General features: G+C 38.3%; 1 protein-coding gene across 1 annotated transcript in view; it reads left to right on the top strand.

Moving 5' to 3' along the window:
• The first annotated feature begins 686 nt into the window (after nt 1-686).
• The window catches only part of col11a2 (collagen, type XI, alpha 2), a 42,899-nt gene continuing 17,511 nt past the window's right edge, over nt 687-26,074 (top strand). The window contains exons 1-22 of the mRNA XM_015014065.2: nt 687-1,188; nt 11,948-12,109; nt 13,460-13,670; nt 14,049-14,211; nt 14,368-14,490; nt 18,108-19,055; nt 20,076-20,195; nt 21,586-21,801; nt 22,555-22,608; nt 23,039-23,080; nt 23,214-23,276; nt 23,371-23,445; nt 23,800-23,886; nt 24,309-24,365; nt 24,503-24,556; nt 24,632-24,685; nt 24,833-24,886; nt 25,019-25,072; nt 25,222-25,275; nt 25,383-25,427; nt 25,615-25,668; nt 26,012-26,056. Of these exons, the coding sequence (XP_014869551.2) occupies nt 867-1,188; nt 11,948-12,109; nt 13,460-13,670; nt 14,049-14,211; nt 14,368-14,490; nt 18,108-19,055; nt 20,076-20,195; nt 21,586-21,801; nt 22,555-22,608; nt 23,039-23,080; nt 23,214-23,276; nt 23,371-23,445; nt 23,800-23,886; nt 24,309-24,365; nt 24,503-24,556; nt 24,632-24,685; nt 24,833-24,886; nt 25,019-25,072; nt 25,222-25,275; nt 25,383-25,427; nt 25,615-25,668; nt 26,012-26,056 (3,057 nt within the window). The 5' untranslated portion in view covers nt 687-866. The remainder of the gene's footprint in view (nt 1,189-11,947; nt 12,110-13,459; nt 13,671-14,048; nt 14,212-14,367; nt 14,491-18,107; nt 19,056-20,075; nt 20,196-21,585; nt 21,802-22,554; nt 22,609-23,038; nt 23,081-23,213; nt 23,277-23,370; nt 23,446-23,799; nt 23,887-24,308; nt 24,366-24,502; nt 24,557-24,631; nt 24,686-24,832; nt 24,887-25,018; nt 25,073-25,221; nt 25,276-25,382; nt 25,428-25,614; nt 25,669-26,011; nt 26,057-26,074) is intronic.

The raw sequence follows: 26,074 nt of genomic DNA on the forward strand, positions 1-26,074 counted from the left end.
AAAGGTAACCCAGAATTATATATAAATCCTCACAGTCAATGAAATGTCCTCTGTTACCATAAACATTTTTATTAAAATCTAAATAAACCATGTCACCAAGATAACAACGTTGTTTATGTCATAAAATTAATTTATAAAAATCTATAAAATATCAAGACTGTGACTATGATTTTTAAGCGTTCTCCTCATTTTTACATCCCTGAACCTGAGCTGTTATTTTATTACAGTTACTGCAGACGTCTCGTTGATGTGATGAAAGGGGCGTGGCTAATTATGCGGACAGACTTCTGATTGGTTGGCTCAACACTCAGTCAAATCTGCTCCTCGTGTCGCTCCAGCTGGCAGCTGCAGCTTACCTTGTTGGTTTTAGCTGGGAATAAACGAAGGTAGAGAGAATTAAAATAAACTTCACAACACTTTTTCGGTAAATTGTGATTTTTAGCAGAATCACAGACGAAAACATAAAGTTCTTTCACTGTCAGCGGTAACTCATCAACCTTCGAAACCGCATAAGAAATGCAGCATAATTGTGCTTGTCAGATGAATATTTGTATGTCTCAGTGATACTCTCTTATATCTACATGCGCCCTGCGCGCAATTACGCACGCCCTCTCTCACCTCTGCCTCTGTACCATTCTCTCTCTCCCATTCCATTTGCACACACACACACACACACACGCACTTTCACTCTTCTTGTGAGGAAGTAAAGAAGGGGAGAGAGAGAGTGATTCCAGGTCTCTCTCTTCTACTCTCCACTTTGGGTACTCGTACCCAATCTGACTCAATGGGGTTTTAGCACCAAGGGGTTAAACGTTACAATTATATTTATTAACCCCAAACCCCGTTCTGTGTTTAGGTTTTTTTTTATGCATCAACTTAAACATTGGTATCTCATCCAGGAACGTCTCCAGGAGAAAGGTGAAGACGTCTCCAGAGGCGTGCCTTTTTGTCTGCTGCCTCACGGAAGGTTCAGTCGGTTCTCCGCTCCACGGCTGGCTTTCTGTGACAGGATAACATCCACCTTATCCTGCACTTCCAGCTCAGTCAGGCCGCCAAACCTCCGCAACGCTATGGATATTCGAGACTGTCCCTTCCGGAAGAAGCGGAGACCGTGGTGCATCGGCTTCCCGTCCTTCGCCTTGGTGACTGTGGCGCTCATCCTGTGCCAGACCACCGTGGCTCGGGCAGGTAAGACAGAGACTCTTAATATTCTTGGTGCTGTATGTTGCGCTTTTTATCAAAACCCGAGCACACTCCTCAGTCACATATATCTACATTTTAATCCCTAAACTTCATTCTTGTCATATCTCACTGGATTAACTGCGTAATGAAAACCCGCTTCATCCATTATCGGCGCACCTGACATGCTGCTCTGTCAGCATGTCAGGTGCGCCGGTGTCAGCATGTCAGGACCCCCTAAAGAATGTGGTAAACAATACCCCGTTACGGTGGGCCCCACAGTATCCAAACATGTAAACCTCTTTGGTATTTGTTGCGCAGAGTCCGACAGGTTTAAGTCGTGAAGTTTATGCTTTGTGCACCAACAGGTCAAATTCCCAAATCCTCCCAGGGAGATTCCTGCTCTGTTCCTGAGCTCATGATTGGACCAAACTCTCGTTTATTTGTTAAATTTAATAGTTTTATGAACGAATCTCGTAAAATTAGTCAGTTTTCAGGATAAATTTTATGTGAAATTTAAAATATTGAAAAAAAAACAAGAAATATAAATGCTGTTTTCTGATTAATCTGCAAAGTTTTTTATACCAAAGATGCCAGCTTTAAGTCGTTGAACAGTTATTATACAAGTAAATATTATTAATAAAGTTTAGGAAATGACTATTACCTGGAATATTTGATTGAAAATCAGATAATATAAAATTCATATATGTTAATAAAACTGTTTAATTATTCCTGACATGGTTTCTCACTCAGAGAGTCTGCAGCCTGCAGGTGTTGTCCCACTGAATCCTGCAGACACTTTGCTCAAATCTCTCCCAAGCAAGATTTTTAAATATTTTGAACTTTTTTATCTGGATTTATTTCACTATTTTAGCTTCTCATTGCGTTACATGATTATCTGGAAGCATTATTTTTTTACATGGAGAAATTTACACTGTTGCACGTCTTCCAGAAAGGAGCTTCGGGAAGAATAGTGCTAACATCTGTTTTTATTGCCTCTTTAGATGTTTGCTTCCTGAACTTCATGTTCTTAAATTATTTTTGTAATGCAAGTAAATATGTTGATTCTGCATCATGGAAGCTGCCAACTGGACCCTGCCTAGTTGGCTGGATGTTGCCAGTTCAGCCTGTTCACCAGTCCGTCCATTACGGCCTGTGGTTGTTTAAGGAGGAGGGATTTCATTCCTACATGCTCAGATGGTTTATCAGTAAATATTTGATCAGTATCGAAACTATGTATTTTTTATACAAACTAGCTGGATCCATTAGAAGTTTCCAGTTTAGGATTTTACATTGTGTGCTAATTTTTGTGCAGATTTCAGATTCCCTCCTGTCTCTTCTCTCCCATAGATTACAGATTAGTTGGCCCTGGAATGATCTGTATGCAGAGCAGTTCCCTGATGCACCGCTAGTCGTCTTTGGGTTCTTTTTTAGACAGAGAGCCCATTTATTCACCTGAGTCTAAAATGAGCAACTCTAAGTGCTCATTTTAATCCAAGACATGGATTAAAATGATCATTTGGCTGAATCTATTTTGTACAAAAAGTAGATTTTTAAACATCAAAGTGGGGTTTGTTCTCATCTCTTGCTATTTTTTGAAAGCTCAGATTCAGTGGTTAAATAGGTTTTCTTATTGTTCAGGTAGTTTGGAGAATCAGATGCTGTAGCTTGGACAGTTTTTTTAAACCTGCTTTCTTTGGCCTGGTTTTCAGTCAGAGATCACCAGATTGGCCCTTCTGGTCTCCCATGTGTATTTTGGAGGCAGAAGCCTGAGACATTTTTACTTTTTATGAATAGCTTGCTATGCTGCGGAGCACCTCAGTGGCAGGGGTTTGAGACTGAAAGCTTATAGTGTCTGCAGGTCTATGTGTGCTTTGTACAGTTCTGTTTGTGCATATGTAAGCTATGGATGTTTTCTCGCAGCTCAGGGTGTGGAAATGTATGCTTCATGAGTGAATGTGCCTCTGTGTGCCTCCGAGTCAGGCTGGCTGCGTTTTTCAGCTTAAAGGCTCCTTATAGAAGGGAAGGAATAAAGGAGTATTTAAGGTATTTAAACCTTCCTGCTACCTGTAAGAGCGTTTTTGATCCTGGACAAAAGCTCACGTGTTGTGTGAGCTCATTGTGGCGCAGCAGCAGATGTGGGTGTAAATTATGACAGCGCCCCACCCAGGCAGTGAAAGCCCTTTATAGAGAAAAAAGTGGTCAGAATCTCACATGTTTATTCATTCTTCTCTGGGAGAAAGCAGGAAAAGAGGAGGGATGGACAAGTTACAACCATCATCCAGAGAGCAGCGGAACCAGACAGCTATGAAAGCCGGGTTTTGTTCTAAAGAGGAGAAATTCAGAGGGCAATATTTGCTTGACATGGATGTTCCTCAGCCTCATTTCAAAGCAGAAGGCTCCTCAAAGGGCAGCCTGTCTCAGTCTGACTAAACATAACAACACAGCCCTCCTCTCCTTCGTATTCTCTGAGCTGCTGCTGATGAATGGAGCTACTATATCTGGAGGCAGAGCGGGGCTTTGACAGCTCATTCCTGTGACTGTGTGGAAGTGTGTGGTATTCAAAGCTTCTCCTGGTGACATGTGACCAAACCTGACATTTTTAACCTTGTCCCTTTCATTTTCCACTGCTTCATCATCATTTTCCCAAGGATTCCTGCTCCTTTCATGATTCACATCAGTCCATCCTTCAATTTCCTCAACCATGACCTGCCTGTTAGCTGACTTGTTCCAATTTGCAGGCCCTAATTTTGTGCCCTGAGTCACGTTTTCTGAACTTTTGGCAATGTGGCACTTCATCTGGCAGTCAGAAGGGATCCATGCATTCCCAAAGGTTTAATCTAAACCCTTGCTAGACCCAATAAAAATCTGACTGTTTGCAACATAAACTTAATTAGGATTAAAGGGTTTTTCTTTTATAATCCTAGCCAATCACATACTTATCCTCAACAAATATTTACAATGGATATTATTTTTATACAGAAATTGTAATAATGCACAGTGCAATGAAAACCAGTTGTTTCTTTAATGCCAAATGATAAAGTGTGATTTAATTCACAGAGCCCAGAGGATTGTGTCTAGTACCTTGCAGAAATCTTTCAACAGAGCAAGTATGTGGCAACAGTGGGCAGCTAAATTTGGTTACATTGTTCAAAAAATGTTATGAACCAACATCTGTAGCCTACATGAAGCACAAACAAGTCTGTTTTTCCTGTTTTAAGAACAGCCCATTTCTAAAACCTTTTCCAAACCAGATTTTACTAAAACGCTTTGCCCTGGATTTAGTCTTCCAGGCACTGAGTGAATTATTTCTTTTCTTCAGATTTCATCAGGAATGAAAAACGTCCACTTTATCTCAGCTATAAATTTGCTATAAAGGTATTATTTTTGGTTGTGGGGTTACATCTGTGAAAACAGGGTGGTTGGAAGTTCATGGCAAACAGCCTGTCTTAATGTGCTAATTAGTGTCAACGAGTCCACACACTTTATAAAAATAGAGCATGTAATTGCTTGCATGTCTGAACTCTGGCTAACTTCATTTGTCACAAGGATTTATTTTCAATAAGAGTTTCTTAATTTTTGCACTCTTTAGGCATCATTTTGCTTAAGGAACCAAGACTTTGCTCTCCATCATTTTCTCAATAATTCAGCAGACTCAGATGGTAGCTGTAGCTAAATCACACAGAAGTCAAAGCAGAGATATGATTTAACACCTCTCAGGCCTCAGCTGTAAACCATGACATCGCCTCAAAATGTAAACTTTTAAAGGCATCTTTCAGACAAAACCGCATTAAAAATGCAGACTTGAAGGAAGACAGGGAGCGGAAGATCGCTGTTCTGTTTTCCTTTGGTTTTATAGGTGATGATTTGGTGGTTTGTCTGACTGGATTCCTCCAAGACTTTGTGTTTCAGCAGAAGATGTACAACGACGGCAGGCGAGCGTGCCAGCTTTATAATGACAGACTGTCTGCATAAGTTGCTATTCCCAGTCGCTGCTATTTTCTGTTTCAAGGAAGTCAATGTAGGAGGGCGCAGAGCCCAGCTGCATTTTTACATTAAATCTTAATGTACATCGTTTTTCCAGACATCACTTCAGTCTGCTGTGTGTTCAGACTTCCACAGAAAGAGCTGCTCTTCACGGTGCAGAGCTGCAGGGAAGCACTTGAAATTAATTACCTACTTCTGGTGATGCAGAAACCTTTAAGTATAAACTAACATTTAGAGGAAACAACATTCCTCTGAGTTTCTCTTGAAAGCTGATAGTTTTTATAAGGATTATGTGTTGATCTCAGTTTGCTCAGTAGGAACTGTGTGAGAAACGAACACCGTGTATCTGCAGCTGGTTCAAACTTGTTTAAAATAAACTTAAAGTCAAGGAAGGGCTTTATATTAGGACTAACTTGTGTTATTTCTTTTTAACTTTAAAATTTAGACATAAATTCTGATGATATTTTGTTTATGTCGGAACAAGATCCTTGGAATGAAACAGAAAGTATGTATGGCTTTCCGTAAATGTGTTTTCCTGTTTGGTACACAATTTACATATTACATTTTTACTCCATATGTCGTTGTTTTAGATTAAATTATTCAGAAATAATGTCCACAAGCAAACAGGTGCATCATCATGTTAATGTTATTATTTACCAGAACACAAAGTGTCCAACTACTCAAGCCCAGCTCAGGCTCAGGTCTCTTGTTGCAGCTAAGCTGCACCAATAACATCTCAGAAATCTCACAGTACTGCTGATGTGGGGATTTCCACACTAAAACATCTCACTGTGAGCATGACTACCAGAAAGTGAAGCCTTTTCATGTATTCTAATTGCATTTCATGAAAGTCAGGATTCGTCTTAAAGAAGATATCAGTTGCTTGACTGGTGAATTTTCAGTAGATGGGTGAGAATAAGACCTTTAAGTATTAATTGGTTCCAAACTTTGGGAACTTTTAGTTTCTGCTTTGATTGGAAAAATATTTTTTCTTCTTTTTGGACTTTTCATCAGATACAGATTTTTGTCAGATTTTTTAAATAAAAACTTGTGTCTTTGTTTTCTAACTTCTTCTAATGTGAAATAGTTCAACCTTTCACCATGCCATCATAAAGAGCTTTATAGTGTTTGAGACTTAGAGTTTCCCGTATTTGCAGTAAATGCAGACATAACTGAGCTGCTTTTTCTGCTTATCATTTATCATAATCACCATCATCAGTGTAGTTTCTAATTTGTGTCTTTGCTAAATATGCGGTCCATATGATGGTATAGAGCAGGGAAGCACTCATTCTCTCCCTGGTCGGGGGACCCTGGTCCCATGCTGGCATTGTGGTGTCAGGATCCTCCCTCAGATCCAAACTGAGCCTGCGGCCTGCAGTCCAGAAACCACACAACAGTCCGGCATGGCATCATCAGTGGAGCAAATGCACACTGGCAAAAGCCACATAAAGGCTGCCAGAGAAGCGCAGTACAGTATAAATTGGCTCTTCAGGGACAGATGCATCATTTAATATATTAGGTAGAGACAAGAGCTTAAAAACATAGAATAAACAGCAAAAGATAAAGCCTAAATATGAATTTGGGTTGAAACATGGAAAATGTGACAGGCAAATTTTAGATGTCATGGATGCTTCGGTGTTTCTTTTTAATTTGTCCATTTTAGAAGAAACATTTTCACATATATATATGTAATAAACACATAAAAAAGGCAACTACATTGCTTTTAACATGCAGCTGAAGTTTCTTTTAGTTGGTCTTTACAGCTGAGTTTGGTTTCAGTTGTTCTTTAACAGCTAATGTCATTCATCTGCTCTCTGGTTTGCACATTTTCCTTAATTTCTTTCCTTTTTTTGATCAGAACCACATCACTTTTACACAAATCCAAAATACATTAGTTTTTTTTTGTGTGGATTTCCTTAGGGTTTTTTTCTGTTTGAATGTTTTTCTCTTCCCATACTGCAGAAAACATTGCTGAAAGTCAGCAAACCCACACCGACAAACCCAAACCTCGACTTTAAACCAATAACCTAAATTTTAAAAGCTTTCTCTTTGTCTTGCATGGAAACTCATTATACATGTTACTGTCTTGGTACTCAAGACATTATAAATAAATCATAACTATAGAGTTTCATGTTGAAAATTATAACCTGCAGTTTGAGCACTGCATATTTTCTAGCGATGTGGTTTTCTGGGTGGACGGAGGAGCAGCTGGTGCCTGAGGAACAAGTGGAATTAAATTTAAAATTATTTCTTAAATTTTGTTTTCAATATGAAAGTCTTTATGCCTGCTTTTTAACTTTTCAATCTGCTTTAATTTCCTTTTCTCATATGAGTGTCTGTGAGGCTGAGAAGTACTGAGACAGAGAGCAAAGATAAATTTGCTTGCTTGTGTGTTGATGTCTTGTAAATATAACACATTTCACTTGCTCAGGGTGTCTAACAAAGCGGTTGTTGTGTAAAGGTGAGAGGTTAGGGGTCAGTGTGTCGGCTGGAGTGTGTGTCTGGTATTTGTCAAAGCTGTGCAAGAAAAGGAAAGAGAACACACACACGCACACACACACACACACACACACACACACACACACACACACACACACACACACACACACACACACACAGACAAACAGAATACACAAGTAGAGAGGTATGCTAGTACACAATGATCACACATAAAACCTGCAGCGCAGAGCATCCCAGTCCCATCGGGGGGTGAAGATGTCGTCCCTTTGGGTTAGCTAGTTTTGTTCTATTAGATCTGTTCAGCTGGAAGCGACACATTCACCATGTCAGTTTCTAATCTCTGATGTTGTTGAGGATCTTATGTGTGTTTCACAAGGGCAAGTCCAATTGTGTAGCTTTCTTTCAGAAATGAAGCTCTTTGACATTATGTACATACAAGATCAAATCTGTGCACAGCACAAAATAAGAGCTTTATGTTTTCTAAACTACTGAACATGTCCCAATAGTTTCTAATTCTTTTGCTTTAGTGCTGATTATTTGTCACTGCAGTCAGCTGCTTTCACAGTCTGAATATGTAAACACTTTGTATGAGTAATTGCAGCATTATGCTCAGTTTCCACAGGCTTTGATTGTCCTCTCTAATTGTCTACTCTGTTAGTTATATTTATTTCAGCTCCATCTAGTGGCCGTTAGCAGTAACTACAGCTCTCTGAACGTCAGGATCTTAAAGCACCACCTCGTTTTAGAGTATACGTGCTTCTCATGTTGGTTGTAATTGAGCTTAATTTGGGCTCTGAGTGTTGAGTTGTTTCAGGTTCTGCGTCACTTACAGGATTACAGTGTTAAAGAGACAGGACTGTTTCAGTCACATGTTGAAAGACTGAACCACCCTATAACACAGGGTTCTACTGTACACGTGCTACGAGTTTATTTCACTTTAAGTGTGTTGGTAGTTATGTCCACAAGACCTCTGAGGAGGCCATTTGCTCCTCAGAGGTTTTGTGATTTATGTTCCTCTGAACTCTGCTGTGTGGGACCTTGTGTGTTCAACTTGCCAAAAAGGATGAGGGGAAAAGTCCAAGCTAGAAGGGACACCCTGGTCTTCCAGGTTGATGGTTCTGAATTGCTTTTAGATCCCACCTGGAAACCTCTTAAAGGTCAACTTAAAGAATAATTAAATTTATGGAATAGGCATTTCTTCTCCAACTGAATGCGTATTTTTAAATCCTGGATTTTCCACATTTTACTTTGCCTTGGGAAAACAAGCTTAAGCTGACATTTACACTGATATGTGAATTGCTGGGTGTGTACCAGACAAGAAAGCCCTGCAAATGTTTTAAAACTAAATAATGATGTGTGAAAGCAGCGCTTTGTAATCTGAAAGTGCTTTTAGTGTCAAGGGGTTAGCGTTAAATGAGAACAGTGTGATTCAGGTGTCCTGTTTTGTAATTTTCTTGACAAAAATAGTTGCTTCTGTGAAACCTCAGCCAAATCCCTTGTCGGTTGGTGTTCATACAAGCTACTGTAATCTTTACATCCAGCTCTGGTTATGACTGTTCTCATGCCTCAGAGCCCTGTTTCCTGTCTTAATGACAGCAGTGTAATTGGGCCACACCTGCATCAAATGGTTGAAGCCATCTGTGAGTCTTCATGCTAAAAGACACTGAGGAAGCAGAATGTGGTGAAGGAAAGTTTGTGGTGTTTTCCCAGCTTGTCTAGTTTCGTTTGTGCCACCCCTCGTGTCGTGAGGTGTGTATAAGTGCGCGGTTTGCCGCCTGCGCTGTGAGTACCTCTGCTGCTCTGTGTGTTATTCTTTTTTCAGGGTGTGTTTTTGTCGTGATTGTGGTCCTTCAGGCAGGAAGGGCCCCCGGCTGCAGACTTAAGCTGGGCTGGGAACGGGGGAACAGAGCGGCGCATTGTACTGGACGTACTGGGGGAGCTCAGGGTGCAATCTGATCCAGTATCCTGCCATCACAGAACCACACTGTCTACTGTCACTGACTGACCCCCCCAAAACACACACTCACTCTAACCTGGCATGAGCTTTCCTTCCCAACCGCTTCCTCTTATTGCTTTCCCTACTTTTATTTCAACAGTGTTCCCTGATGATAATGATTTTTTTTTTCCATCTTTAAAGTTTGAGAATAAATTGTGGCTAAATGGACTCAAGCTTAATTTTCTATTTAGGCGTTATTATTATTATTATTATTATTATTATTATTATTATCAGAAATCCAAGAAGAAAGTTTATTTAATTAAATTCAATGTCTTTTCCTTCTCTCCTTGCAATGGTCTCTATTATCCTGTTTGCACCTTCTCTTAACTCCCTTCTGCTAAAATTTACTTCCAAACTGATTTTCTGAGAAGGTTTCTGGATGGGACAGCCTTATCTGTAGTCCAGTACCTCTTACCTTCACCTGCTCCTCCTCCCTGTTGCTTCCTGTTACTCTCCTCCATTTCCCTTCTCTCTCTGATGCACAGTGACATTAATAGGCTGTGGTTTGGACACCCAGAGGTAATATGAATGCACCATTTGGCCAGTCTGAATAAACATGACCGTCTGTGGGATTATATGACAAACTGTTAACTCTGGGTGTTACCACTGCTAGCAACAAAAACAACAAAGTGTCACATTTGGTACCAAGGGATTGTTTTGAAAGTGCATTAACACACTCTTAAAAAGTATTTTTAACCTAGTATTTATTTCTGTTACTGATGTGCTTGAAGATCCATTTTGTTTAAAGGTCATTGAATTTGTGCCAGTTTTACATGTTTTCTGAAAAGTCATCTGTTATTCATAGTTGGAACTTTCAGACTGTGATTACCAGAAGAATTTACTGAACTGAACATGTTTTACTTTTAGTTTAGAAAAGTTCTTTATTTGGGTTTGTTCATTTACTTTTCACCAAATACAACAAAATAAAAGTTTGCACCTGACTGGCACACAAGGCATTTTAAATGTGGCTTCTCTGCAGTTTGACTTTGCTCTATGTATTAAGCATTGGTGAGAGGAGTACTATTGCATGATTTAACTATAAATATTTTTGCTTTTTAAATTTTACCAGAGCATGGTTCACTGACTTTACAAGTTTATTATGGAAAACACTAAATTATAGCCTCCTATAAATTATTTTTTATTGTCTGTGAACAATGAAACTGACTCACTGGTCACTGGAACACAAGCTGAGGGAGCCTGATGACTAAATCTGGGAAAATGTGAGCAGAGGTTCCAGCTGCATAGCTGCATCACCAAAGAACTTGTCAACAAATGACTTCTTTTTTAATTTTAGGCATGTTTGAGGTTTTTGTTTTGTTTTAGAACCACAGCAAAAAAAAAAAAAAAAACATTGGTCTGCATGCTTGCATTGTTAAAGAAATTTAGAGTAAATACTATTTTGAATGAACAAAAAAAAAACTACTCATGATTTTCAACATGCAACATAATCTACACACAGGATCATCCAGTCACGCACCACAAACTCATATCTAAGGACAACTTAAGGAGTTTTATATCTGAATGTCATGTTTTTGGAATGTGTTTTTTTCTTCTAATCTCAGTTTTGCATTATGTCATAATGCTTTTGAGCAATATGACAAAGTCAACAAAATAAACCAAAGTGTGGAGAAACCGGCAGGCTGAGCTATGTGTCTGAAAGTGAGGACAGGATGTTAGATTGGCTGTTCACTCTGTTTCTTATATATAAATGAATATGTCAAATTAAAATGTTTTCTGCTTATTTTGAATGTGCATGAATCTCTCTACTAGGTGCATAAGTAAGGTAAAACTGTTATATGCCAGTGTCGGATGAATATTCAGTTGACTCTGCAGCAGCATCACATCAGCAGCCTCTTGTTCCAGTTGCTTGAAGAATGTGAGCAGAATATAGAGCACTGTCTGGTTCATCTGTAACTGAGTTTTGGTAACCCACCCTGCTCTGGTTCATATATACGGCTTGGACTCCTGCCCATCTGCTCCAACAGAGCAGCGCTTTATTTTTACAATTTAAATACAGTGTATGTGCAGTAGTAGACACTTTAAGGGCATTCTCAACTTTATCTTATATCATAATTGGGCTGCAGGAAGATTTAAGATCACTTTCAAGATCAGTTTGACTCAAACCTAAATCAGGAGAACTACAAAACTAATCTGTTTTAGATTATTATTAGAGGTACACTTAGTGACTTGATAAACAACTTGCAGTATCATTTTAATAATCACACTGCTCTCCCTGACTATAACTATATTTCTGCTGCTTAAAGAAATCTCTTACATCCCAAAGCAATGAATTGAATGTCTTTCTTTATTTCTCGTCCTCCTCAGATCCAGTGGATGTGTTGCGTGCTCTGCAGGTTCCCTCTCTCCCTGAGGGTGTGAAGAAAGTCCCAGGCTTCTGCACATCCCGTCGCTCCAGCAGCCCTGATCATGCTTACCGTATCACCAAGAAGGCCCAGATCTCTGCCCCCACCAAGCAGCTCTTCTCAGGTAAGCTTTGGGTTGACCAGATTTGTAATTTTCTAAACAAGGAACCACTGTAATGATTTCCCCACAACCCTATAAATAATCAAAATGTAAATATTCAGAGACACTCTTAATGTTTTACACATTTTTAATGTAGCAGGAAAAAAGGCACATCAGAGCTGCAGTAATAAACAAAGGAGAAAAAACTATCACAGGGATACCTCTGATGCTAACACATTAATTATTGATTTATTGGTAATCTGTCACTGTTTTGTCAGAAACATTGAGTCACTGATATACCTACATTATCCTGGTCATATATTTTGAAAAAAATAATAAGAAAAATAAAATAAAATGAAAATATAACCAAGTACAGAAAGTAAAACACACTTTTTCCCACTTTTTTTAATCAATGTCAGCTAAACTCATTTTCAGTTGATATTGAAACGTCAGTAAATGCATTATTTTTAATTGTTTGGGACAAAATAGGGAATAGCCCAACTGATTTTATGATTTTATTCTCCACATTTTAACAACCATCTTCACGCCGACAGTCGGCAATTTCAAGCCATGCTAACTTTCACTCTCAATTAGCTTGAGTTAAGCTCTTCAATAATTGACGGATTTGGGGGTTTTGTTCAGTTTGTCTGTATGTGTACTAATATAGCAAATGTTAGCAACATTTTTATTATTTTTTAAGTCGTTCTTTTGGCTAACCAGTGATGATATTGGTCGCTAATTATTTGCTAACGCAGTGGAAAGCTAACTATGGAAAAACAAGCTAACTTTTTTTCCACTTGAGAAAGCGTCGCGTATAGTTGCTTTTGTATTTTTTTTAAACCAGATAAGTAAACGTTATGTTTTGTAAAGTAATTTCCTGTACAATAATATAGTTTTTAATTTTATAAATTTTATGTGAACGTATTCCTATCGTTCATTACAGTTTGCTGCGCCTCAAACTCACATTCTTAGTTTTACAGGAGCTGCTGTGTGTCCTTTGTGCTGAATTACTTCTAGTATAATTATGTGTTATTGTGTTGGAGTTAAGTCAGTTTTGTGGAAAGATTTCAACACGTTACTTTAAGATTTTTGCCTGACACTATGGAGCAACGTATGAAAACAGAAAGTGCCACTTATGTGGTTATATGAAGAAATCCCTGAAGCTGATTTTTAGCTTTGGTTCTGCTTAGCATTCTTTCTCTGGCTGTCGCCGCCTGTTATTATGAGCTCATATCTTGATGCCAGCTTCACTTTCTGATCTGTGTTGATCTTGAGGTACCTCTCCCCTGACTTTAATTTTAAGATTCATGTCAACTTGGTCTGCTTCTGTTTTTTGCATTTCTCTTAGTTTTTGTGCATCTTTTTCCGTTTAAGGTCGTTTCCCGGAGAATTTCTCCATCATGACTCTGATCAAGCCCCAGGCTGGTCTGCAGGCCTTCCTCCTCTCCATCTACAGTGAGCAGGGGATCCAGCAGTTGGGCATTGAACTGGGTCGCTCACCTGTTTTCCTTTATGAGGACCAGCATGGCAAACCAGCTCCTGAGGACTACCCGCTCTTCAGAGGCATCAACCTGGCTGATGGCAAGTCAGTAACCAGCAGCAACCAGTTTGTGACTAGTTGAAATTATGTTACTTACCTATCTGTGAGGTTAGAAATAGTATCTTTGTTGATGTCTTAGTTTAATATACACTGCTCAAAAAAATAAAGGGAACACTCAAATAACACATCCTAGATCTGAATGAATGAAATATTCTCATTGAATACTTTGTTCTGTACAAAGTTGAATGTGCTGACAACAAAATCACACAAAAATCATCAATGGAAATCAAATTTATTAACCAATGGAGGCCTGGATTTGGAGCCACACACAAAATTAAAGTGAAATGTTCCCTTTATTTTTTTGAGCAGTATATAATTATGTCTTTGGTCATGTGTGTTGCTATTCCTCCTGCTCGTCTGTAGGTGGCACCGGATCGCTTTCTCTGTTTCAAAGAAAAATGTGACACTGCTGCTGGACTGTAAGAAGAAGATGACCCGTCCCCTGGCCCGAGGCAACAATGCTGAGGTTGACACCAACGGCATCACCGTGTTTGGAGCTCGTCTACTTGATGAGGAAGTTTTCCAGGTCTGGGTATAAAGTATTAGGGAAATGATTGTACTCTCTATGATTACAGCATGTCTGTACTACGTTTCATCACACAAATTAAATTCTTTGAAATGGCTTTGAATTGGGTCGTATGAAATTATTATATCACTACTTATGTCTGCTTTTTACCCACAGGGAGACATCCAGCAGCTGTTAATTGCCTCCAACCCCCAGGCAGCATATGACTTTTGTGAACACTACAGCCCTGACTGTGACTCCCCTCTGCCCAAAACCCAAGCTCAGGACCCCAACACATACGTGAGTAACACCGCAGAACTGGTACATAGGAGGGTACAATACCTAACCTTTGTTAAACTTACACACACACATTCCCTCACGTCTTAAAGTCACACATTATAATAATTTTAACTTAGAAGATTAGGAATTAGCACCACAAGTGAGAAACACATCTGTAGCTCCAGGTAATCTGGCCCAGTCAGAATCTGTGGACTGGATTTTTTTTGTTCTACCATTTGTAGAAAAATCTTTGGTGAGCCTTATATTTAACTAAACATGAGCTGCTAATTAATGTTAATAATAATGGTAGTAGTAATAACAATAATGAAGTTGTGCATTTCTTGAAATATTTGCTGCAAATTGGGGCTTCAGTAAACAAAAAGAAAACTAGTTTGATTTTTTTTTTGCTAAAATTATATCATGTTTATCTTAACAGATATTTTTTTACTGATAGTTTTGGCTCTGGCACAGAAGTTCAGTCACTTTTTAATGTGTGACGCATTTCCTTTCACAATACATTTTTAAAATCTATCTTTCTTTCAGCATGTAGTTTATGATTATATATGTGAATTAGGAATACCAGAGCATATGCAAATATGGTCACATAGTAAATTCAACAGCCTCAGTTCTCTGAAATCTAAGTCCGCAGGTTCAGATTGGGTCATCTGATAAAACCATCAAAGTTCTGCTCCATCTTTCTGTCTTCCTCATGCATCCTTGTCATCAACAACTGTTTGTATCTATCCGACTTCTCCCTCACCTCCACAATCTGTGTGTCCCAGGAGTATTTAGAAAACCTGAGGGATTTTATTTTCCTCTCAAATCCGCTCCTCTAAACATTTACTCCTTTTTAATCATGATACATACTTTACTGTTTTCTGCTCTACTGCAATGGAACACAGAAAGGTAGGGGTAAGAGGATGATACAGGAAAACATCAATGTCTTCCCATGTTTTTTTCTTATGGATTGAAATAAAGAGAACATCAGCAGAACATGATAATTTAATTCTGATTGGTTCTGTGGTTAAATTGTGACATAGGATTGTGGCTAAAGGTCGGCTTAGGGTGGAACCTGTTTGCTTACTGAGACTGGTTGTGCACAATACATTGTAAGCTTAGCCGTTTTGCAGTGTTTGGGAGTTGACATTCCTTCAACACCAGCACAGATTTAATAAATCAAATACGTTACACCTGCATGCATCCATCCAAAGTACCAAATCTATGAGCTTGCATGCCTGATCTTACTCAGTGTGAATTATTAGCTGCTGCACAGAGCTCTAAACTTGTCATGTTGATGTTGTTGGGATGACTGCTTATTGAATGAATATAACTCACTATGGTTACATTCATTTGACTTCATCACTGCTTATATTTGTCTCATTCATCTGGGTTGGTTATTTCTTGACATTTATAATATTGGCACCTTTTAGCACTCTGACTCAGATGAACTGAGAAATGAAAGCTTTGCATTTTGTCAATACCCCCTTGCTATCTATTGCAGTCTTTCAACATTGTACTTTTGGCCTTTTGCTGTTCTTTGGCCTCCATAACTCCTCCTTATTTCCCTGTGAAAATCTATACTTCCCCTCTTGATGAATTTCTCTTGCTTTCATGTATCTTCCTGTCCCATTCCATCTCATCCCTTCTATCTTTCTTCCAATCCTTCAATCCCTCCACCTTTCTCAGTACTTTGATGAGGAGCAGGATGACCATGAATACCCCTATTATTATGAGGAAAAACAGGCTTTCCCTCCTCCTCTGCATCCCCCTCTTCCCTGCCTGGGGACCCCAATCAACAGGTAAATTGGGAGCAAGAAAGAGGGAAAACAAACGTAATGGAATGAAAAAGGGAGTGTGACATGTTAATACAATAATATTGCAATCCATGATTTACAAGGACTTGTTAAATATTTGAATATAATTTAAATTTATTCTTCAAACTGTATGAAGTTTTTGTGTTTTATTCTGTAGTAAGTCAGGGGTCTTTTATCTGTTATCACGCTGTGCCTCCTTTATTTTACTTCACATTTTCCTTTCTTATTAGATTTACCTCCTAAACACCCACTTCATATCTGCCATTTGTCTTACACAGAGTTATGTTTGCTTCCTGTCAGATTTTGTCTCAAGTCATTAAAATGTTGTCATTTATGTATGTATGTATGTCCACATGTGGCCAAGTGGCGGCACTGAGGAAGTGTAGGTATGCTTGTTTTGGCATACACACATGTAATTTTTTTAAATCTATTTTACATTAAGTTGGATAACTTTTAGCATAAACATAGCAAAACAGCAGAATCTACAAAAACAAATTAGATTAATAAGTCATTTAAACATTTCTTATTAAAACTTCTGGATCTGTTGATGGTACTAAATTAATTGCATTGTACTGAGTTTATGCAAATATGATTAAGATAGTTTATGCAAATATGATTAAGATAGAAAAAATGTCTAAGTAATTTCATCTATTTTTTGTAATGCTGATATGATTTATGGTAGTTGTCACATAGAAAGAAGTGCTTAAAGTTTAATCTTAAAATTCAGTTTTTAGTTTGATGACCTCCCTTTCATGGTCTTTTAAGAGGAACTCCACTAGTGTGTTATTTAATCTTTTCATTGTTTTAACACTTGCATGGTCACTTAATTTTTCTGAAAGTTAAGATTGTTGCATGTTGCTGTCTTTTGTAATATGTGTCAATATGTTTTTGTCAGTACCTACAATTATTTTACTGCATGGTAATACAGTTGACGTTTGCATTATATTCATAAAATCCATGCATGGATGCCACAGTCTGTATCAAAATGTGTTCAGATTAATTTATTACCCCTGAAGGTCTGTGTCTTCTCATGTACCATTTTACTGTTATTTTTTTCTAGAATAAACTATCATTTGCATGCAATTACCTGTAGTACTTGTGAGATAAGAGTTTATCTATGTATGGTACTTTTTTATTTTTGGGGATTTAATTTAACTGACATGTTTTTGCATGCCCAGTTAACATTAAGCTGCTGTCCTTTGCATGGCTTAACAGCTGGAAATTACCTGATTTTCCAGTTGGACCTCATAGTACATTAGTGCAGCTCTGCAAAAGGTTAGTGCATTAGTGACGAGTATGTTTGTGTGTGTGTTTGTGGGATTGTTTCCACAATGTGTGTGAGTTAAAACAGCTGGCTTTAGCTGACCGTTCACACCCTCAGTGCCTCTACTAAACCACAACCTCCAGTTCCTTAGAGAGCAAAGATGCTGCTTTGTCATTTGATATTGGGAATGGCATTACTGGAGAAAACAGCAAAATTAAATCATACAATTTGGGCTCAAAGAACCAACATCTCTTAAATGCCTCTTGTGAATTCACTGCTAGCTGCTTTTAGTAATGTTATGTTAGATCTAGACTTCCGCTGTATCCAGTAATGCCTGCACAGTCTCAGTAAATCATCCAGACCTTAGCCATCTTTATGTCACTGTTTGTCAAAACACCCACTCTTGTCTTTTTGTCTCTTTCTGTCAATCCTTTGTTTGTGCTTTTCATTTTCCTCCCAACCCCTCTGTTATCTGTGTCATCTTCTACCCTCCCTTTCTTTGTCAATTTGCACTTCTGCATTATAAATACTCTTCTACAAACAATTTTACTGGATATTAGAAGAAAGCACTCGATGGAAAAGCAGCTCCATCTAAACCCCTTCTTGTAAAAACTAAACCCACTCCACCTAAGGCAGCCAAGACTGGACCATACAAAGTGGTTGTAAAGCCACCTATGCCCACCAAAGCTTCTAAATCTTCTGCAGCTAAATCACCTAAAGCAAAACCTACTGCAGCAGAGATCCTCTTGTCTAAGATCAAGCCAACTACAGCAAGTAAATCTAAACCCACATCTGCTCCTGCTAAGAATGGAAATGGCAAACCAACTGCTCAGAAGAAACCAAATACTGGCGCTAAAGCCAATGGTAATGGAAAGACTTCTGCGGAGAAATCTAATGGTAACGGCAAAACTCAAACCCATAGTAGTGGAAATGACAAAGGGAACGGAAAGGCCTCCGTTGTATCTAAGGTGAATGCAAATGGCAAAGCTACAACAGAGAAGAAAGCTGTTGGAAATGGCAAAGCTACTGCTGAAGTCAAAGCTAATGGCAATGCTGGGAATAAAGTGAACGATGCAGCTAAGGCAAACGGCAAAACCAAAGAGTCAAGTAAAGAGGCTACAAAAGTTAAAACCACTAACAAACCAAAGACTGTGGCCAGTGCAGCTACTGTAACATCCAAGCCAAAAACTACTAAAGCACCCAAACCCACCAAACCAGCTCCAACAAAAATGGCAAAACCTGCTGCCACCAAAGGTTCAGTAGGAAAGAGTAAAGATGTGGTCAACAAGGTTCCTCTGGTCAAACCGACTATTGGCAAACCTCAGAAGGTTTCCAATCCAACAAAAGCAACATCTCCATCTCCAGCCATCCGACCCACTTCGCCTAAACCTACAAAACCCAAGACGACAGACAACGATGTCAAATCCCAACATAGGCCTTTCCCACCGTTTGACAAGGCTGCGCTGAGTGGATCTGAAGTTAAGAAAGTTACCATCGGTTTTCAACAGGTACAACATGAGGGTTCATGTTTGGCTTGAAATGTCCACAGATTTTTGCTCCGCTCTTTCATTCTCTTTGCTAGCATTTTCCATCTACTGGGACCTACAGCAAAATTGCAGACGTCATTGCAGATTTTGATGTAAATCCTCAAGCTAGCTGTCTGAATGGAAGTTAGTTCATAAGAACATACTGCCTTCTTGTATTTGCACATATCATATGTTCCTCACAATCTTTGCAACCTCTCCATATGATATGATCCTGCGGCGCACATTGAAGCATGGCTACAAACAGTTTATCTGTTCTTTACTTCATGCTGAGACAGAATCCTAAGCCCCAGACCTCATTTTCCATGGAAGCAGTTAAAGCAAGAGTCAAGTCATGGTACAGAAAGTGGAAACCAACATTTATTACTACACTTGCAGCAGAGCAAACCTCCAGCTGTCGCTTTGTCACTGTATGGCAATTTTTTTAGCAGCCTGTCTTTCTGATATCTATCTCTTTGTCTTTTGTTGACTTTATATGATATATAAGTAAAACAGCTTCACAGAACGCATGACAAAAGTCCAGCTCTGTAAGGCTGTTAAGTCACTTTGTCTAATATTTCTTATCTTGGTTGAAACTACTTACTGAAGCATCAAGCTATGGTATTCCCATCTCATGGGATGGGCAGATGCTCTCAGTTTTGCTTCCAATAAGAGCAAACTTCACACTTTTTTAACCTTGTCTTGTGAGCTTTATAAAGCAAAACCAGTTCAAGAATTGCATGAAAAGAAGTTTCAGTAAAATCTCAATGACACTGCAAACTGTGAAAAATGTTTAGTCATTGATATTTTAAAGCTACCTGAAACTTCTTTTCTATTATGGATCTTTGTAAGATTAAAAATGTGTGTTGCCAGTGAAGACACTGGGGACCACAGTTTTACGATGCGTTCCAGTTTCTGGCTAAAGCAGACTGAACTAACCCTGCTCTCCCAATCAATTCTGCTTACTTCCTCTCTGCTCAACTTCCTGTCAACCTGACCAATCAGGATGTAGACACTGAATATTCTGAGGCTGGCCACACCCCTACAGACCCCGATTATTACTATGAGGAGATGGTTCCACAGCCAGACGGTGAGGTGATTGGACAAGAAGAGATACCTGTTCAGGTAAAAGAAAATGACTCTTATTGACACATGTCAAATAAAACCATAGATCTTCCATTATGAATTTGTTTTCAATATCTGTAGATTAAATTCAACTGGATAGACAAAATCCAACATCTGAGAAGTAAATATGTTTAATTTGTATCAGAATAAAACTGGTTTAGTACCTGTATGTTGGTGAGCCCAGTCCTTGTAGTTTAATATCATACTATAAGCTCTTTGTTCCTCTTTACATATTTCTAACCGCTCATTACTGTGCTGTTGGCTCTGATGCCACAAAGCAACATGTGAGAGAAAACAAGCTCCTTTTAAAGCAGAATGTCCCACATTCATCTCCTTTCCCATCAAACATGTTTATGTGACTTTCTCCTTAACAGCAAGATTCGTATGTTGTTCTCATGTCAAGATACCTACTTTGATATCCAAGTCATCCTGAAATAAGAACAAAAATCTTGTGAAAAAAGCTCCACATAAGAATGTTTGATACGTGGTTTGACCACAGTGACACAAGGAGATGGATAAAATGCATTCCTATATGAAAGAAAAGGCTAACTTGACCTTAGTACACTCAGGGTTCCTTAATGGCGCTTTTGTGTATTTTGTCAGAATCTGTAAAAGAGTGTTTTTTTTAGTTCTCATGTATTCAAGTAGAAAATCAAAGTTAATTTTTTACTTATTTGTGTTCTATGATTTTATTGACTTTGTCCAAATTTTGTGCTGAAATCTGTTGCAACTTTGAAGAACCCTTTAGTATGGTAAGGAATGCTGTTTGAAACACTATAGAGGCTTTCATCTGTGTTTTCATTTGTATGCATTACAAGCAAATATTTCTGTTTTCCCACTGGATTAAAAACACAGTTGGTAAGTAACATTTTTGCTTTGCATAGAGTAGCACGTAGCAGAAGCTTGTTTTCACAAAGTTTGTCATTATCGGTTTGTGTTCAGAAAGGTAAAAATGAAGGTCTGCAGCATGACTGCCCTTCTTTTTCTACCAAACTCTTACAAACAAAACAAAATGTACAAATCATCAAACACAAGCTGGTAATGAGATGCTCTGCTGAAAACCTATTGACGAAAGTAAAACAGAAGATTTAGAGTGGCAGGATAAAATCAAACTGAATCAAAGACGGATCAAGTTTCTAGGAAATGCCGCATTGTTTTATTTTAACTCAAACTTATGACAGTTGCACAAGGTAAGTTATATTTGAACTGTTCCCTTTTCTGGTACACCTCCTTATTTCAACCCTCTTTTTTTCTGCTACACTTACATTTTCCGTTCTACACATCTCCCATCTCACTACTTTCCTTCCCTTTCTTGTACTTTTATTTTCTCTTGGTTCTTTCTTTCCTGTTTTTCCATCCACCCTTGTGGGGCTGTAAAAACGCTTCACAGCCTCAGGTAGAACCATCCCTGGAAGGAGAGGAGTTAGACGCCACAAAGACAGGCGGTGTGGGAGAAGAAGTCTTCACTGAGGAGTATGTGACTGGAGACTTGGGCATGAAGGAATATGATTATTCCTACAAAGACTACAGTGACCCAGTACCAGAGACCAGAGAGGCTGATGGCTACATGGGGCCTGCCTTGTCCGCTGTGACCGATGAGGGAGGCGTGAGTATTTTTGCTTTTGAAGCAAAGAATTGCTTTAACCAATCAGGAAGTTCTAGTCTTTGACAAATTGTATTCAATGTCTTCTCGGTAACTTGTTTGGGTTTGCCATGTGTCTTTTTTAATACAGTCCAGATAAATTTCTTATCCACTGTTGGTAATTCAAACGTGCGGTTAAAGTCTTTTTTCTCTGAAAAAACTCCGTGTTGACATGGTGATGTCACTAAATTAGAAAAAGTTATTTAAAATATTTCAAAGATATCCAGGCAAAACTCAGTCAACCAAAGAGAAATATGTTGAATGCAATTCAAGACCTTGAAGTTACACTGTTGGTTGAAAAGGCTTTTATTTTTTAAGCAGTAAAAACAATGCTATGGCTAGTACTGATGTAGAGGCTGTTAAACATAATCAGTAACCTGAAGCATCACATACACTGAAAACTACCATCTGAATGGTTATTCGATTTCAGTGTCTTTTCAGTGTATGGTTTTTGCTTAGTGGTGGTAAGCTTCTTCCTCTTTCATTCAAAATGTTTGATACAGTTATGGACCAAGACTATGGAGATCCACGTCGGTAACTGAAGAAAATCTTAACAGTTTCACACAAGCAAAATACATTTTCATTGTATTATTTCAATGCTGTAAGATGATGTGGGAAATTGTTGGCTATCTGTTGATGTTTTTGTTGTTGTTTACATGTGGTAGTATCTCCATAATGACTGTGTTGTGTTCCTGGATACCTGTGTGTTTTCCTCAGACCGGCATCAGCGGCCAGAAAGGAGAAAAGGGAGAACCAGCTGTTTTGGAGCCTGTGAGTCGTTGTTGTGTTTGGTGTTACCACAGTGGCTGAGCTCAGAATTATGACAGGGGTTTTAAATATGTCATCTTCATACTAAAGAACTGCAACTTCCCATATTAGTAAAAGTAAAATGTCATTTTTTAATTGATTAAAATGGTTGATTAATTTCCAACCACTTCAATAATAAATTCTGAATCTTCTTTGCTTAATTAAAGTCTCAACAATTTGGAATAAAGTTCTTGTACATCAGTTAAGGTACTAAATATTAAAAATGATACACACATTTTTATTGTAACTATAATTTAGTTACAAAAGGTTTTTTCTGACTCCGGTATATCCTAATTAGAAGAATACAGATTTCTTTATAGTGCTGTGACATCCTTTTGTCTTCAGTTTTTACTGACCTGCTGTAATAAAATGTTTTATTTAATTGTTTTTTCAGGGAATGCTGATTGAAGGTCCTCCCGGGCCTGAAGGACCTGCTGTAAGTACTACATTGTCTGCTGTTTTGGTTGTCTAATTGATTAGATTGCATTATTATATTTCTTGATTTGAAAATTTAGGTATTGATTTACTATACTCAGTTTATTAAAGTGATTTTTTTCTCTGTTTTTCAGGGGCTTCCAGGACCTTCTGGTCCTTCTGGACCTCCTGGCTCAGTGGGTGACCCTGGTGAGAGGGTGAGATTGTTTTTAATGTGTTTAATAAGTGATGAAAATAGTTTTAGTGTTTCTTCCCTATTATCTTTGTTTAATTCTCTGTTTTGTCCTGCAGGGTCCTCCTGGCAGGGCGGGTCTGCCTGGGGCCGATGGAGTTCCTGGACCTCCTGGAACCTCAGTCATGCTGCCTGTAAAATATATTTACTTATTAATACTTTAGACATGATTTCTATTTCGAATAATGTTTAAGGTGTTACAGTGTTTCTACTCCCCAGTAGGTATAGTTTTGTATTCTTAACATGTTTAGGCTACCTTTATCGAAGGTCACGGATGTTTTTATTTCTGATATCACAACAACAACTAATTAAATACAAACCTTTAGATTTATTCTGTATTCTCACCACTGGGAATGTTTCTGCTCTTTGCTGAAGTTAATGTTCACTGCCAGTTTTGTTTTGTGTTATAATTATGTAGTTACTGTCGGTGGTTCAGCAAACAGACCTGACTTTCAGTTTTAACCAAACTTTTTATTTTCTTGTTGCAGTTCCGCTTTGGACAGAGTGGAGGAGACAAGGGTCCCGTTGTTTCTGTACAGGAAGCCCAGGCAGCAGCCATCTTGTCTCAGGCCAGGGTTAGTTCTGATTCTCATTCTATTTTTCCACAATGCAAACAGTTGTTTTAATAATTAGTGATGATTTGCAGTTATCCATTTAGGTCCATTGTTGCCTGTGTTGCTGTTATTGCTATGTTCTTTCTTATTGGTTGACATGAGATGGTATTTATGTAAATTAGTCCAGTGCACCTGGAAAGAGATGACAAATTAAATTAGGAAATGGAAAGACAGCTAAATATTTTCAAAATAAACTAATACATAAGGGGTTTTAAGTAACAAATTTACAGTTTTTTTTTTTTTGACAAAATCAAATATCAATGGAGAAAAAATGTAAAGTTGTTGCAGAAAGACACTTTCTTTGATTTAAACAAAACCATAATAAATAGCCATGTGTCCCTATCATTACTGAGGTTAAGATTTAATTTTTTTGCTTTCTGTAGATGGCTCTGAAGGGCCCGCCTGGACCGATGGGATTCACAGGACGCCCAGGACCCCTGGTGGGTTAACAGCAACCAGCTACAGATCTGTTCATTTTATATCTGTTATCTCATAAGCCTTTTTTTACATCAAACTGTACCATCATTAATGCCTGAGGAATTACAAAAAAGTTTGCTCTGATCTTGTTTTTCCTCAGGGAAATCCAGGAAGTCCAGGTTTGAAAGGCGAGAGCGGAGATCCTGGTTCTCAGGTAAATCAGTCGTTTCACCAGACTGGTGAGTTCAGCGTACATGGATGTAAAACATCACTGGCATTTTTTGTTTAGGGCCCCAGGGGTCCCCAGGGTTTGATGGGTCCTCCAGGCAAATCTGGAAGAAGAGTGAGTAAAATTACTGGTTTTTTAAAGAAATATAAAATATTTTATCCACATCCATTTGACTCTATTTCATTTATGTTTGTATGAGTATCACCCTCCAGAGCTACAGATACACATCATAAAACCGTGTTTTCCGTATCCTGTCAACAGGGCCGTGCTGGTGCTGATGGTGCTAGGGGAATGCCTGGAGAGCCTGGAACCAAGGTAAAGTCATTCATTTGGAATAATTAATCAAGTTTAACACAATTTTCCAGAACTCCCAAAACTTGCAGAATAGTCTCAGCTTTATGTTTTGAAATAATATAAGTTTCCTAAAAATGTTTGTTTTTGTTTCAGGGCGATCGTGGTTTTGATGGTCTTCCTGGTTTGCCTGGCGATAAAGGACACAGAGTAAGTTAAACTTTAGGAATAATATACATTTTTGCCATTATTTTAACATTAATGTAAGATTCTGTTCTGATTTGAAGCTTTCATTGCTTATAATTTTATAAACAGCTGTAGAATATCCAAAGTCTTCATCTGAAATATCCTCTATTTAGGGTGACACAGGTCCAATGGGACTACAAGGATCTCCTGGGGAGGATGGAGAGAGGGTGGGTAATAAAAAGAAAACATAACATTTATTAAAAAGTACTTTTTACATATTGTCACTTCACATCTTTTAGTTATCACCTACTCACTGACATGTCTGTTTTTGTAGGGAGACGATGGAGACGTTGGACCTAGGGGTCTCCCAGGTGAACCCGTGAGTGTTTCCATGACAACCAAGGAGATTTAACATCTCTGTATTTTGAGATTTTGTGTTGTGCATGTTGAATGGAAGATGGTTTTAGATGAAACAAGTTGCAACAAGATGAAACTTGTTCTTGTAGCGTGAAAGTCTTTAGATGTTAGTGATGGATTCTTATTGGTTCTTCTTCGTCCTTCTGCAGGGACCTCGTGGTTTGCTTGGCCCTAAAGGTCCTCCAGGAATCCCTGGACCTCCTGTGAGTAAAATCAGTTTAAACTACGCTTCTCTGTCTTATTTTAACACCATTAACTTATTAATGTCTGACCACAGCAACCTCATGTCCTTAGAAAGGAAATTACTAAATTAATCCTCAATATGTTTATCACTGTAATTTGTGATAGTTATGGAAAAATCACAACTGTTAGAATCAGGTAGAAACCCACTTGATTTTTTTCTGCATATGTTACAGTTTGAGATTTGTGTTTTTAAAATAACATAATAGTTATGCCAGCTTTATTTGCTAATATTTTCAAATGAAATATGTTTCAAATGTTCAGTTGGTGTCCATGATTGAATGACATTGTATAATCTCTTTTTAGGGTGTAAGAGGAAATGATGGACCTCATGGTCCCAAAGGAAACCTGGTCAGTATCCGTATAATC

The sequence above is a fragment of the Poecilia mexicana genome, unplaced genomic scaffold, assembly GCF_051168715.1.
Source record: "Poecilia mexicana isolate PSO_F unplaced genomic scaffold, ASM5116871v1 scaffold_11, whole genome shotgun sequence".
NCBI lineage: Eukaryota > Metazoa > Chordata > Actinopteri > Cyprinodontiformes > Poeciliidae > Poecilia > Poecilia mexicana.